The 15,101-nt window shown below is 44.5% G+C and overlaps 1 protein-coding gene across 1 annotated transcript in view; it reads left to right on the top strand.

Moving 5' to 3' along the window:
* The window catches only part of foxp4 (forkhead box P4), a 92,841-nt gene that overhangs the window by 41,688 nt on the left and 36,052 nt on the right, over positions 1 to 15,101 (top strand). Inside the window, exon 3 of the mRNA XM_085456330.1 lies at positions 8,775 to 8,864. Within this exon, the coding sequence (XP_085312456.1) occupies positions 8,775 to 8,864 (90 nt within the window). The remainder of the gene's footprint in view (positions 1 to 8,774; positions 8,865 to 15,101) is intronic.

Genomic DNA, 15,101 nt, shown 5'->3' with positions numbered 1-15,101 from the left:
CATTTCCTATCCCGGTCCAAGTGCCCGGTCTGTGCTGTTACTTCTTACTACTTAAATCTACAGAACTAGATGGACACTGAGAGGGGAACAACAGGAAAGTAAAGACAAAATGTGCAACGCTTGCAAGGCTGCCGGGCAAGCAGTTACCCTGGAAACAGTTGAGAGCCCAGGATGCACACAATGAACACACACATATACACACTACACACACAAAAGCTGCAGAGGCCTAAAGTGTTGCTAATTAGCTAGTCTGTGCTGGTCCTTTGTGCGAGCCATTTTAAAGGAGAGATTAGAGTCAACAGGGAGGACGAGAGGAATGTAGCTCTTCTCTTTCCCTTTCTTTTTTTGCCTTCTTCTTGAGCTCTGGAACCGTGCACGGCACCCTCCTTTCACCTGATAGAAAGAATGCCTTTGTTGTCTTGCTAGTTAAGTTTTCCATAACTGAAACACATGACAAATAGCCATAGTTGTAAGTGTTGCAAGTGAAAAGTATAAAAATTGTGTAATCTAGTAAAAAGTAATATGTTAAGCAGGGAAATGGATTAAAGCAGATGTTTTGTGAATGATGAAGACTAAAGAAAGCCATAAAAACTGCCATGAGCAGACTTTTCATGCTGAAATTTCCTTTTATTTCTGGCTGGTTTCTGGTTTTGTATTATTTTAACCTAAAAATGTGCCTCACTACATTTCTTACTAAATCACACAGTCTAGCGTGCACACATAGTTCCCCATTTCCCCTTTTTTAATAGCACACCCCAACCCTGCTCCTCATTTGGGGAAGTTAAAGATTTTGTGCTTGTTTAGTTAAACTTATTGTACAGCAGCCAGCCTTTGTTGTACTGCCCACTTCCGCTCTGTGTGTGTGTGTGTGTGTGTGTGTGTGTGTGTGTGTGTGTGTGTGTGTGTGGTAAGGGTGGGTGTTAGGGTGTGTCTATCTCGATCTCTACAGCCACAACCAGGTGTAAAAACCCTCTGAACCAAAAACATGAAAGAGTTTTATTTCCATCGAAGCAGGCAGGCGGGCTAATGCTTTTACAGGCCACTGACTAGGACTGCGCTTTTCTGTTTAACCAATAGACTTCTGAGTGTGCGCATTTCTCTTTGTGTGTACGTGTTTGTGCATGCATGTGCACATGGCAGACAGTCTTTGTTTGTGTATGTATGTATGTGTTTTTCCTCTGTCTCGCGCGCTGGGTCTTGGCAGTGTCTTGCATGTGTTATTAGTTTGCTTTTTTTTCCCCCCACGTTTTTTTTTTTTTCGGTTATTAATAATAAGAGTTAAACGGTTTCCATATGTGAGGCCTGGTTGCCAGGCTAGTGCTATCCTCATCATGGTTTGGGCAGGAGAAATGGCTGAAACGTCACCCAGCTAAGACCTGCACCTATGTGGCCTTATCTTCCCAGGAGCATGACCCGACTACTAAACTGTCCTACCTTATACGAGATGAGTGCTAAATATTATAAGTGTGTGTGTGTGTGTGTGTGTGTGTGTGTGTGTGTGTGTGTGTGTGTGTGTGTGTGTTTTCCTCTATGGGTTGGGTCTGTCTGGAGCGAGACCTTCCTCTCCTGCCAAACGAGCTGTGTTGAAAACCGCAGAGAAACTGCATATGTGTATATAATATATGACGTGTATTTGTGTGTGAGTGTGCGCACGCGCGTGTGTGTGTAAGGAAACTGCTGTAGAGCTATTTGCCATCAATTAGCCGCCTGGACTGAGCTGAGGCCTACAGTACAGAGGGAGCTGCTTTTATATTCCCTAGGAAGGGAGTTCCTCTTTCTTTTTGTCCCTCCTCACCTCATCATTATCTTTAATTGTCTATTTCTCCGTGCCCTTTTCCCTTCACTTAACAGAAAATAGCCGAAAAGCTCTCGTGTTGGATTTAAGATGTGTGTATATGATGATGAATTGTGTCATGATATAAAACAGTTCTGGGTATTCGTTCAGCTCTTTTTTTTATGACCATGGGTATACCCCCGTGAATCAATAGAAACATTAGATGAGTGTCGGGACATAGTTGAAGGGGAGAGGTTTTCTCGTTTCACAAAACAGTTTTGAACTGAAGAGAACCATCTGGAAGTCGGCAGGGTCCCCGGAGTTTAGAACAGGTCCCTTCTGTGAAAAATAGTATGTGAAAAAAAAAAATCTAAAATCAGCCAGGGTTTTCAAACACTACGACGTATTTTGAAGTTCTTTTGGAGTTTGTGAGTTTTTATAGCATTGGCTCTTGAATACGGTCTTTCCTCTCTTTAATGGTCAGTCTGGGGCCCAGAGAAGCTTGCTTCAGCCATTTAAAAAACCTCAGCACTCAAACGGTGCCTTTATATTGCGGAAACATTACATTAAATAGCTGAACGGGCCTGCCGCTGGCCGGTGGTTCCGAAGGTGTCCCAGATAGTTTAGACTGAGGCATTCGGTGTTGCTTAAGCTCCGCTAAATTGGTGGACAACTGGTCTGAAATCCACGTTTGAGGGAGCGAAAACAAATGACAGGAAAGCTGGTGAAGGGGAGGGCGGAAAGACCTGATTAATACCAGAAAAAGAGAAGGCGTGCACGATGAGGAGTCGGAGGAAAGGGTTGAAGGCTTGGCAGAGGGTAGTTTATTTGTAACCCACCGTGAAATTGACAGGCTTTAGAAGGCTTTGGTTCAAGCTGCAAATTCCTTCTGCATATATGTTTACCCCGTGGAAACCCCTGATCTGTCTTAAATATACTCGCCATTGCCTGTTTCCTTTGTCGCATTGTTGTATGTACGCTAAATCAATAAGGCCATGACTGGCATGGTGAATAACACTACCTAAAACTCCTTTATTTTCTCCGCGATGATTCCTTCTGTAGACACCGCCGTCGCAGTGGCTCAGCAGACTGTTTTTCCTCCTTTCTGTGCTACAAAGGAGCCTATATTTGTGTCCTTGCAAAATCCTGCAAAATTCCCATTAAATTTAATGTCTGCTGGAAAAAATGAGCATCAGTGAAATCAGCTGCTGTAATGTTTGGTTGGAATAAAAACTTCCTGACTGCAGCCTTGATGACGACAGTTCCATAAAAGCTCTTTACCAATATAAAACTGTGCAAAATGGTTAATACATATCTGTTACAACAACTTTTAAATACTTTACACGAGAATGCCGTTCATTCAGTCGTCACTATAGCCGTTTTTTGTCTGTCAGTCAAAGGCGGAAGGCGAGGGTCCCCTCTTAAGCCCAACAGCTGCATTCACAAGACTTTGCTTCCATTGGAAGACCCAGACGATCTATTTTAGGCCTGCGCCTAACCCGTACCTGCTGTCAGAATTTGCTGTTGTGAAGAAGGGTATGGATAACAGATTTCTAGAGATGAGAGGCCAGGGGTTCAGAAAGACAGAATACTTGGAGGAGTGCCAAGCAAATATTTGTGTGCATTATATGGCGAGGTAGAGTGAAGGTGGGAGACAGATCAGGTGATGTAGACGGAGAGAAATAAAGTGATCTGGGAAAGCAATCTGGTTTATGTGGTGACTGACAGTGATGCATTTGATACATGAGATTTCACTGTGGCTGTAACCAAGCCCTCACTCATATATGCCCCAAAGTCAGAGCAATCTCACTAACTGTCACCTCTTCAGGAATCTCACTTTGTGTACAGTGTGTGTGTGTAAATACTGGGCCTATCTCTGTAGGCAGGTGAGCTGATACTATACTGTGTATCATCATCCTTTTAACAAATTTACATGCTTTGTAGATTGTATTACATCTGTTCAGTCTTGTTTCATCTTCTCTCTGATCATGATTCCCTCTGAGTAGCAAGAGAAAGAGAAGGAATCAAAGATAAGAGAGATTAGAGCCAGGAAAACTAGTGGAGTAGCACAGAACGAGCCAAAGAGAAAGAGGGAGTAAATTAAAGTCGAGGGGGGATTTTAGTGGAGTTTGAGGGTGTTTTTGGTGCCAAAGTGAGGAGAAGCAGCGCACATGGATACAAGGGATCACTGGATGACCCAGGAGGATGGCAGCATCCACACAGCTTTAGCTTGGCTTTCAGCTTCAATAACAGCCCTCCAGAAAGGAGATAGCAAGAGAGAGGGAAGAGTTTGGGGGGGGGGGGGGGGGGGGGGGGTCCACTTCTTTCTGAACCCAGCCTCTCCTGCTGATCCAAAATCAGAAGGCATGCAGACCTTAGAGAAGCAGCAGGGTGTGACATGCTCTTTTCTGCATCTTCACCCTGAATCTATCTGCCCGTGTCTCCATCTATTGCTCTTTCCCGGAGAAGGGAGCGGATAGAGCACTGGAGACGAGGTGCATTACGAGCCACCATTCCCAGGCTGTTGAGCTAGTAGGGGCAGACTGGGGATATTTGTTTGGTGTTGAAGTTATCTACTGCCTCAGACGCTGCACAGACATGTGAATCACCAGCTGCTAGAGCCTAGTTTAGCTCCCTTGTCACTAAATGCAACAATAAGCTTTTCCCTCGCGCTCACTTGTGCTCCTTTTCTTTGTACACTCTTCTTCTTGGTCTAAGAGCAAAGAAATCTGATACCACCTGCCTCCCCCTTGCCCTTCCTAACTCCCTCGCCTCCTCCTCCTCCTCCTCCTCCTCCTTCTCCCCCAAGGACAGCCCACTGTCTGCCCCGGGGGCTGTTTATCTATGGGGGGATGCGGGGAGGAGAGGGTAAAAGGGGGACGATTTTGTTTCGTTTCGGCCGTCAACAATGGACCTCAGTCAGTGCTGACGGATTACTCCAACATATGGTACCCACCTGTCTCTTTCTCTCTCGCCCTCCCCTGCGTCTGCCCCCCCCACCCTTTTTCCTTCACTGTGTCTCTCTGTTTAGATTTCTTTGCTTATTCCTGCGTTCTCTTTCTCTCTGTCACCCAAACACACTGGGCGGATTAGAGGCCAGATTCATCACACACACAGAGACCTGTTTGCTTTAGCAACCTGAGCCAGGCACGGGTGCGCACATACAGACACACACAGGTCTACTTTAGGAGGCTCGGATTTGCTACATGTTTGTTGAGACCTTCTAGTTTGCATCTAACATTTAATTCGTGACATCCCAGCTGTAGGTGAAGAAGAAGCTATTTTCAGACATACAGATGTGCACATGTTCATAAAGATACTGCAGTAAAGATACCTGCAGCAAAAAAATCACCATTCTCGTCTCCTTTCTTCTAGTCGTTTTCAGATTTCAATTAAACGCGTAGTTGTTGGGCATTTTTTGGAAATCTGAGCGAAAGTAGCCGTGTGTGTGTGTGTGTGTGTGACCCTGCTGAATTAAAAAATGCACTGTTATTAAAGGCTGTGTCAGAGGCGATGATTTACAGAGGGGAGCGATGACAAGTCATAAGAACTCACACACCAAACTGACATACACACTTGCGCACTCAGTGTGCTCTCGAGCCTCCAAGCTGAGCAGTGACCTCCTCACCCCTCCTTCCCCTTCCTCCTCCTCCCTCCCTCCCTCCCTCTCTCACTCTAATAAAACCTGTCTGACACCACTGATGTGTGTATATGTGTGTGCGTGCGCGTGTGCGTTTGTGTGTGTGTGTGAGTGCTCAGCGGCAGCACAAAGACTCTGTTGTTGGGCCTCCCTCTTAGGCCTCCCTCATATTTTCTTTAAAGGTGCAGTGCGCCCCCAAGAATGCCACAGGGGGAGCGGGGGGAGTCTTAGAGGAGCTGGTGTAAGTGTGTGGGTGGGTTAAGGGGGCAGGAGGCATGCTTTGTAATGCTACAGCTCGCCCAGGTCACACAGAGAAAAAGGCAAGGAGTGAGCATAAAGAGTAGAAATGAAAGAGAAGGGTCAGAGAAGAGAAGTGCTTCTTGACAAAGTAGACCTGAGAGGCTTTGGCTGCGGTTGCTGGTGGCATTTGTGTGCGTGCGCACTAAGCCTGCGGCCCTCTTTCTAGTGTTGTTCAAAGTTGAAAGTTCAAGGTTCCGTTTATTCATCCACAAGGTAATGGGAATTATTACAGTGTGAGTAAAACCTCACAATATAAGCCATACATGTGGTGGAAGCAAGGAGTGACAATTACATATGGTGCCAATAGTACTAAAGACAAGCTTCCAAGTGACAATACACAAGAAGAGGAGGAGGGTTTTTTTTAAACTTACTAAGGTCATTATTTTCTAAATCCCAACATCTCGATTTGTGTTGTCACTCTTGAACCGCAATCTTTGTAACGGAAGAATGAAGTAATGTTTACATAATCAGCTACTTCTTGAGCTTCCTCTCCAAACTTATGGTTAGTTGCTGTACCGAGCAAGATGAGGAAAAATACAGGAAATTTATGATTGACTGCCTTTTAGTGAGTCCAGGTACCCGAGGGAGAGGAAACAATTTAATAATATTGTTCGGTGAGTTTCAGTGGAATAGCAGCATGGTATTACGGTCATCTTTTGTTACGGTTTAAGTTTAAATAAATGTTACCAAGATTGTTGTAATTAAAAACAGACAGCTTTAGACATTAGGGAAGGCTGAAAGGTTTTGTTGGATGTTGACGATATAGAATAGATTCTGTAAATATCAATAATGAAAAAATACCCGACGCTAAGCCGCCTTGTATTACCATCTGTTCTAGTCGGTAAACATTTTTTGTATTTATGGTGTACACAGATGCCCTAATGGTAGCTAGCTGGGAATTTTTTCCTCTTTGCTGTCCAGCAGAACTTGCAGATTATTTATATGTATATAAATATCTGCATTTTTAACTTAATTCTTGTGTCTCAGACACTCACACATGCATGGATGCAGGCACACGAGTGGAGACAGGCATCACCTCTGCTTGGTTGTAGCGTTTATGAAAGCCATAAATGGCTCTTTAATATAGTGGTAATCAGGGTGGTAATTTGGGTGGAATTGTCCCTTATTGTTGCCAGACATGCCTCCCCAGCTCCTGCCAACATACAGCCATATGCACACACATACACACACACACACACCCACACAGACAAACACACATACTCACTCCTGGGCAGACAGGGTGTTCAAGGAGTAATTCACACCACATGCCAACAAACTGGGCGGTTGTGTTTTTTTTGGTGTGTCTATGTGTGTGTATGAGTGTGTGTGTCTGTGCTGCTTAAAAGCTGAGGTCAAACCAGTAAATGGGAGGGGGGTTCCCAAGATTTTTGTCAAAGTGTTAAAATTCGTGTGTGCGTGTGTGTGTGTGTATACAGGCACGTCCTCAGCCGTGTCCGTGTGTGCGTTTTAATTGCGGTCTCAGCAAAAGTAGCAAGTGTGCTCGATACAGATGGTTTTCATCACTCTGACTGCACAGAGAACTTCTCTTTCTTTTCAGCCTCGGTTTAATCTCTCCTCTCTGCTTTTGTAATTAAACGTTGCCTAATGCACCCAAGCTTCTAATTCGACAATTCATTAAATAAGCACGAGTGTAAAGTAAGCATGTGCTGCACGTTTCACTGTATTGTGTGTTGTGAAATGATGCACTAGATTTCTTGTGCGCTGCAGTTGAGTAAGAGCTTCCAGGGTAAAGAACATCCCTCATTCTGGCCGTTAATTTGTGGCGCACACACACACACACACACACACACACACACACACACACACACACACACACACACAGGGACTTTCATAAATCAATATTTACTAAGGAACCTTTCCCCTTTGAGTCAGAGGAAGCAAATGTGCATCCTGCTGTCTCCCCTCTCTAACTCTCTGTCATGAGCTCTTGTGCGTGGTTGCATGTGTGTTTGTGTGTGTATGTGTGGGTCTGTGCGCTTACGGTAAGTGCAAGGCGGCTCTGTTTTGAGATGGGTGTTTTCTTGTTTTGTTTTCTGAGTAGTTCAAACATTCCAACAAAAATGCCTGTTTCCTCAGGGACTGATTTGTCTCGGTGATAGAGAGTTTTGCTCTTTAGCACTGTGACAAAAAACACAACAAAGGAAAGAAAAACATAAAAAAAAAACCAAAACGAAACAAATATAATTAATACAGTTAAAGGCGATAAAAGACATTGAGAAAAGGTGCCTTATGTTGAGAGGGCAGGAGAGATGGCTGAGGCAGATTCCAGATTAATCAGTAAAACTCAAGCAGAGTGAAAGAATGGAAACAGCTAGTGAGCAATGGTGACACTGGTTTAGATGGACAGCACTGGAGGGCAGACACGATAGAAATGGGAAGAGAAGGGAGAGTGAAGAGCTAGGTGGGGGTTAGTCACAGCTTTTCAGGGAATACCAAGCCAAACGGTTCCTTACATCACTCTGACACACACACACACACACACACACACACACACACACACACACACACACAAAACACCCACCATTCAAAAGACACACATGAAGATGTTGCTGACACACTTCTGCCTCACAGGATGTGGAAAACCCGCTCTACACTTTTACACTTTCCCCTGAGGAGGAGAAAGAAAGTGAACAGAGGGGGGAAAGAAAGGGCATCGGTGAAAAAAAGGGAATGGGCAGAGGAGACGGTCGGAGATTTTTTTTTAAGTCAAGAGGACGTTTTGAATGAGTTGAGAAAGAACTCAGACACACCAACAGATATAAAAACTCAAGCAGGCTGACAGCCAGGTGCATACCTCAGATTGAGGAAATCAGATTTGGAGAAGAGAGCAGGTACTGAAAGTGTGCACGCTCAGACGCTATGGGTGCATGGTGATATGAAACTGCACACATTGGGCTTTTTTCTTTTCTTTTTTTTGTAAATGTTAAGCATTACTTTGAAAGTGCGTGACTTTTTCGAGTTGCTTAACACAGAAAATACTGCACTGTACGACTGTGCGTGCACGATAAACATCTGATCATCTCCAATTCTCTCTTGCAGGCCCTCCAGGCAGCCAGACAATTCCTCCTCCAGCAGGCCTCTGGACTCAACTCCCCTGGCAGCAACGAGGTCAAACAGAGCCCAGTGCAGGTCAGAGCACACACACACACGCACTCACACACACTAGCACACACATAGTTGCTGCTTTGTCACAATCTGCATGATACTAAGCCTCTGCCAGCCGCAACTTTGTTTTCACCAACTGCCACGTCACCTGCAGTCAATGATATAGGTGCATACTTTTGTTTCCCTTTTTCACTCTCTATCTGTGTGTATCTCTCCCTCGATTTCAGTGAGTGTGTGTGTGTGTGCGTGATTGTTAGTGAGTGATTGAATGAGGCCTTTGTAGTGATTGGGTAGCGAGTCGGTGTTTTTTCTTTTTTCTTTTCAGAGTTGAATTCAGCAGTAAGTGGAGAGAGCGGGGTTAGCTGGAGTGCAGGATCCCTGCACTCCAGCTTGAGGAGGATATAGATACACACACAGAGTTACAACACATGCTTTATAGCTAGCAGTGTATGTTGATAGATATCACACAAGACATTCCTCTTGGTAATTCTTTTCGGTTATAATATGCAGGCCACATGCAAAAGCGTGATTTGTAGCTGTGTCGCATATCCATAAAGCGGGATCGTGGGTCTATTAGAGCAGCAAGCAGTCCGGTTATTGCACTGCTCTTCTCATTAGCATGCCACATTATAAACACACGGCCGCACCATCACAATATGGGAAACGCAGAAAAGGGGAAGAGAGAGAAAGACAGATGTGAGTCAGAAACGAGCATGAGGTAAGATTTACTGTGTGGTGTCTAAACCCGGTAAGGCACTTTTGGGGGGGAAAATAGGGCTTACTGATTTATAAAGCAAGGTAATAACACTCTGCATAAAGATCTGCAATTTTCATCTATATATGCAGCAACATTCCTGTTAAAGCATTTTCATTTCAACTCCTAAATATATAGAAAATACATCTAAATGTCAAAGCTTTTCAGCAGCAGCACAGGGATGTTCGGAGCTGTGTGTTTTACTGTGAATAGCAGAATCTTCCGTGGCTGATCAGAAACAGCATCATCAAGAGAAAGCCCAAAAGTAAAGAATTTGAACTGTCGGCCACGCGGTTTAATTGCCAAGTGACCTCTGAGAAGTGCAAAAAATGCCACTGAATTAATGACTGCTTATTACTCAAGATGTCAAAAAAAAGAAAAAAAAAAGATTCCAAAAATGGGATTTTACAGCTTACGCTTTAATCAAAGCCTGAGTCGCTATTTACTTTGGATAGAACCTGGCAGGTGTAGAAATGAGGTTTTATGACATAAGCAAATAAAATAAATACTGTTTTATACCATATCTGGGTTTTGAAACTCTTAGTTTCTCCTACTATTTCGACTGTTCGTTGCTCGGTCTCTGGCTTGCAGAATGACCTCCGAGGCTTTAATCCAGGCTGGCGGTCAATCCGTGTTGGGCTCAACTTTGCTTTGGCGAACAGGAGTTTACTTAAAGGATAGAAATTTAATTAAATGCTACATTACAACTCTTCACTTCCTGGCTCATCTTAAAAGAGAACTAAAAGAGATAGGAGGAGGGGGTGGGGAGGGAGTAAGAGAACGTAAGCATGTAGGGGGAAGTGAAACTGGGAGTTAACACGCAGTGTAATTCTGATGTTAGCCATTGAAGAGTGACGAGAATGTTGACATTCATTTTCACATGAATGGGATAAAGTGCAGGTCGAACGCGCGTTCACTTGACCTGCTTCAAATGCGCATCACTTATAAGAAAGAAGTGTAACCTTCCACTGCCTGCTCCTTCCTCTCTCTCTGTGCCGCCCTGCTCCTCTCCTGACTCTCCATCTCTGTCTTGTTTGTCTTGTTTGTTGCTGTGTGGCCTGCCTAACCTCTCTACTCTCCGGGGCATCAATGCTACATCTCTGTTGTCTGAGCTGTCAGCTCACATCGCCCCACACATCCTGCCAACACACACACAGATACACTTGGATTTACATTTGCGTCTGTGTGTGTTTGCTCCTGAGTCCTTCCAGACACAAACACAGCAGCACAAAGTATACGCCGGTTGTTGTTCCTGTGTGTTCCTGTGTGTCGCTTCAGCACTGAAGTTGTTTACAATAAATCAGGCTGGTAAGGGTGGCAGGTAGACATCTCTTAATTACTGTAATTTCCAGCTCTATGATCGCCTTTAAATCTCGGCGACTGCGCTCGGTTTCTTTAATTGAAGCAATCATCCATTGGCCACAGAGGGTGACGTGAACGGTGGCGTGAGCGAAGGTAGACATTTAATCTGGTCATTTGTAAAGGTGGCAGAAAGCGACTGTGCGGTGGCACGGTGGCTCCACATCAGGCACAAAATGGCTGTCCTCAGGTTGGCTCCTGCTGGGCTCGCTCTCACACATGCAAATGAGCCTGAGACAATAATGAGATCTTTAGGAGCTCGATAATTAGATTTTTCCCTTCTCTCCGAGGGAGAACCGCAGAGGCAGACAGGGTGAGCGGGAAGACTTCCTTTCGTGTCTTGACTTCTCTGGAGAAGCCTCGGTCTGCGCTTGACAAGCCACCCACCCCCTCTCCCGTACCCACCCACCATATCCTATGCCCCCACGCCTTCCCCATCATATTTCTATTCTTTTCTTTATTTATAATAGAGGGGAGGATCTGAGCAGAGAGCAAAAGAAACTCTCAGATTGTATCTGCCTTTTGATTGGTTGCTCAGAGATGGTCTCTGTGTTTGGCTGGATGTGCGAGATGGTATCAGTGCACTTTGTGTGTGTGTGTGTGTGTGTGTGTGCGTCTGTGCGCTCACACGTGTGTGTGTCACTGTCATGTCACGTTCAGGAAAAACCCGACAATAGCTCGAGTCTCGAGACAAGCAATTGAAGAAGAAATCGATTGTGTGCGACACAATTGCAGCGGCAGTGACTAAAAAGAAGAAAATATTTTAACAATTGATTATTTATTAGATAGCAGTGTATTAACAACTGGTTCAAGAAATGAACACAAGTGATACTTAATAACGATGGCTGGGAATTGTCGCTCTTTAGATTACAGTCTGACAATTGGACAAATAGATTGGGGAAGTTGTGTTTATGATCTTGCCACAAAGGCAGCTGGTTCATTTCACACTTTAAATGTGTGTTTGTCGTTGGCGTTGGACATAATTGACCACAGTTACCTTAATTGGGAGCAGCAGAAGTGCTACTGAGAGAATTGGTGAGCAAAGTTGGCAGACGGTGTTGGAATTGGCGGATTACCCAGCATGATACGATGCGTCCGTGACCTGCCACACCTTCTCTACAATGGACTCACTTGGCAGACACTTGCACTCCAGGGTGGGCACGGGCAGAAGCATATGCACCGTTTTGGCAGACACGCGCCTGGCACACTTAGCAAACTGGTACTTGGCATGCACACATACAGATTAACGCACGTGCTTGGCTGTGGCCCATACGTATGTAATTGAATAGTGCGGTGTCCCGTTTTCATGTATTATTGAGGAGCTCGTTTAATTAGGAAAAAAACGAAAAGACTCATTAGAGATATGTTAATTAGCTTGGCTCTCTGCTCTCTGGAGAGGTCTGACACCAGCGCAGTGGGATGAGGAAGAGAAGGAGGCGCACGAGGCGAAAACTGAGTCATGCCGCTCGTCACGTCGGGATTTTTTTTTTTTTTTAATCCGTTTTAAAATATTAATATCTGCCGTGTTTGTCTTTGTATTGCTAAGTGATTTCCTCCACTTGCCTTTTTTAAACTACCACGTATATATTGTTGAAATGTTGAAAACTAAACATAAGGATTGAGGGGTGGGGGGTGTTCGAAGTCTTTTAACTAATCAACAAAAGTACTTGGAAAGATGAGTGTTTTGCCCCCTAGAGTCTGCAGAATTGAAGCAGTTCCTTCTTTCATTCTCTTTTATTTCCTTTCAAAGTGTTTTTCCCAAAGCACTTCTTTTGTCCACTCAATGAAAGTGCTTAGTTGGCAGTTTCTCTTATTTGATGTGGAGGGAATTGTGGCTGTGTGTGCACGTATTTGTGTGCAGTTTAGCGTGTGTGTGTGTTTTGGGGGGTAGTATGGGATCCTGACAGTTTGCGAAGGGTGTATGAGAGGAGGCTGAGCAGCCAGTAGATTGGGCTTGGCTCTGGTCAGAGGGGTGGACAGACAGACGAGAAGGATGGAAAGGAAAGGTTTGGGTCTGGCCACTGAAGTGTGAAACTCTTATTTTGTGATTTGAAACATGAGTGAAATCAGTAATGAAATATGGTCGATAACGGCCTCTCACACTTCCCAATGAAGGGCCCGGAGTGTGTGTGTGTGTCTGTGTGTGTGTTTCTGGAAATGTGTTGTCATTTTTATTCTGGAGCACTGGGGCGTTAGATGGAGGGAGGCAGCGGAGGAGGAGAGCTTGGTGGAAGGGGGGGTTATCCACTTGAACTTACTGGTCTTTCACTGTCCTCTCTCAAGTTTTCTTTTTTTTCTCTCTTTTTCATTTGTCGAGCCCCTGTCAGAGAAAGCTATGTTTTATACGCCTCCACATACAGTACATACTGTTTGTATATGAGTATAAGAGTCAAAGCGTGCATGGCCAGCGAGCACGGGACCAGCTTCAAGATCCCTTCAATTCTTCCCTTTTTGCTCTAAAAGACCCGTTCTTAATAATTATATTCACACACTTTTTGAACTAAAATATTTTATAGCATTTTACAAGTATGTAAAACACTATTTATTATTTAGTTTAATCCAGAACGTTTTGTCCCCAGTTAAAGTCATTTTACTGTTTCTTAACAAGCCGCTTAAACAAATATGTTCATTGTTCATCGAGACAACGACAGAAGCGTTACTCAGCAAAAAAAAAAAAGGTTTGAAATACGGAGCATGTCCATATCATCCCCAGCCTCACCTGGCTTCGCTCATCAGTTTCCTTCAGAATAATGTGGCCCCTAGCCCCACTGCAGATTAGCTGGAGGAGGGGTACTCACCACACACAATGGGGCCCTTTTACTTTCAGTGAAGGCCCTGGCCCTGAGTTCCAAACAACACTCTCAGCACAGTAGGCACTCCTTCTCTCTTCACTCAAATGCTTTTCTCTTCTGCTTCTCTCTTTTCCCCTCTTACCCCTGCAAATCCCCACACACCCACTCCCCCACCAACCCCAAGCTCTCCTCTCAGTCCTTGGCATGATGAGGACAGACAGGCTGTTTACCTGGAGGGGCTGAAAGATGGAGGGAGCAATAGAGATGATAGCTGGAGGATAAACAAATCCTAAACCAGCAAGAAACGAGAGCGCTCGCCTCACACTGTTAAAACCTTTACGTGTAAGGACGCTGCACGGTGCTGAAACACACACAACCAAACGCAGTTGACCGGTGCCAGAAGAAGAAAAAAAAGACAACAATGCTTTGTCATGTGATTTGCAAACTTCTTTGCGACCTGTGTCCATGGAATAATGATTGAAAAACACTTTTTCAAGTAACTCAGAATGAAACAAAAATAAATATCAACAGAAAAAAAACAACTGTCCATAGGCCTATCTTTAAAGCTGGTTGGACAACAGCACGAGTATAAGAACAGAAATGGAATGCGGCCAATTACAGCTGGACGATGAGCGTTCCCTACAAATCCATTTTCAATCCTGATTACTCGCTAACTTTAGAAACATTCTGCATTCATAGAACCTTTTTAAACGTCACCTTTTAACAGTGGAAATACTTGAAATGAAGGTGGTGGGTGACACAGTTCGGCCCAGACTATAGGGTCCATGAAGCCCGTCTCGCAAGGACAGCCGCCGGCCCCTGAGGTGTTGATGCAGACTGAGCGTCTTGGGAGATCTACGCCAAAGCCTCGGGGAGAGTGACACGAGGGAGAACAATAGAGAGGGGGACCAATGGAGGGTTTTTGCAGGATCACCTGAAACTGCATGACTTTTACTTTCTCAAGAGAAACTTTCTCAACCAAAGTCACATTTTCCTTCAGCTTGGGACAAGCTAAACTATATAGAGATCTACTTCTTTCTTTTTAAAGGTGCTTAAAAGTCACGAAGGCCGCTGACAAACTCACCAAGTTGGTAACAATGGCTGCACAGTGTTGGAACCTCAAACAAAAAGTTTGGTTTCTGAAATGATTCGCTATCTTTTTTTATTTGCTTCAGTGAGTTCTATTCTCTCTCATACTCATATTTCTCATATTTCTATTTGCTATTTATGAAGTTTTGTGTGGTTGCGGTCACACAAACCAGATTCCAGAAGCTATATGCACCTGCATCTGTGTGGGTGTGTGTGTATAAGTGCGTTTGTGTGTGTGCATGTCACACACACACACACACACTTTGC

The sequence above is a fragment of the Copadichromis virginalis genome, linkage group LG5 (assembly GCF_057382275.1).
Source record: "Copadichromis virginalis isolate Kocher_CV1m ecotype Utaka linkage group LG5, C_Virginalis_male_GT1.1, whole genome shotgun sequence".
Lineage (NCBI taxonomy): Eukaryota > Metazoa > Chordata > Actinopteri > Cichliformes > Cichlidae > Copadichromis > Copadichromis virginalis.
Note: the sequence above shows the minus strand (reverse complement) of the source record. Positions and strands in the feature narration are given on the sequence as shown.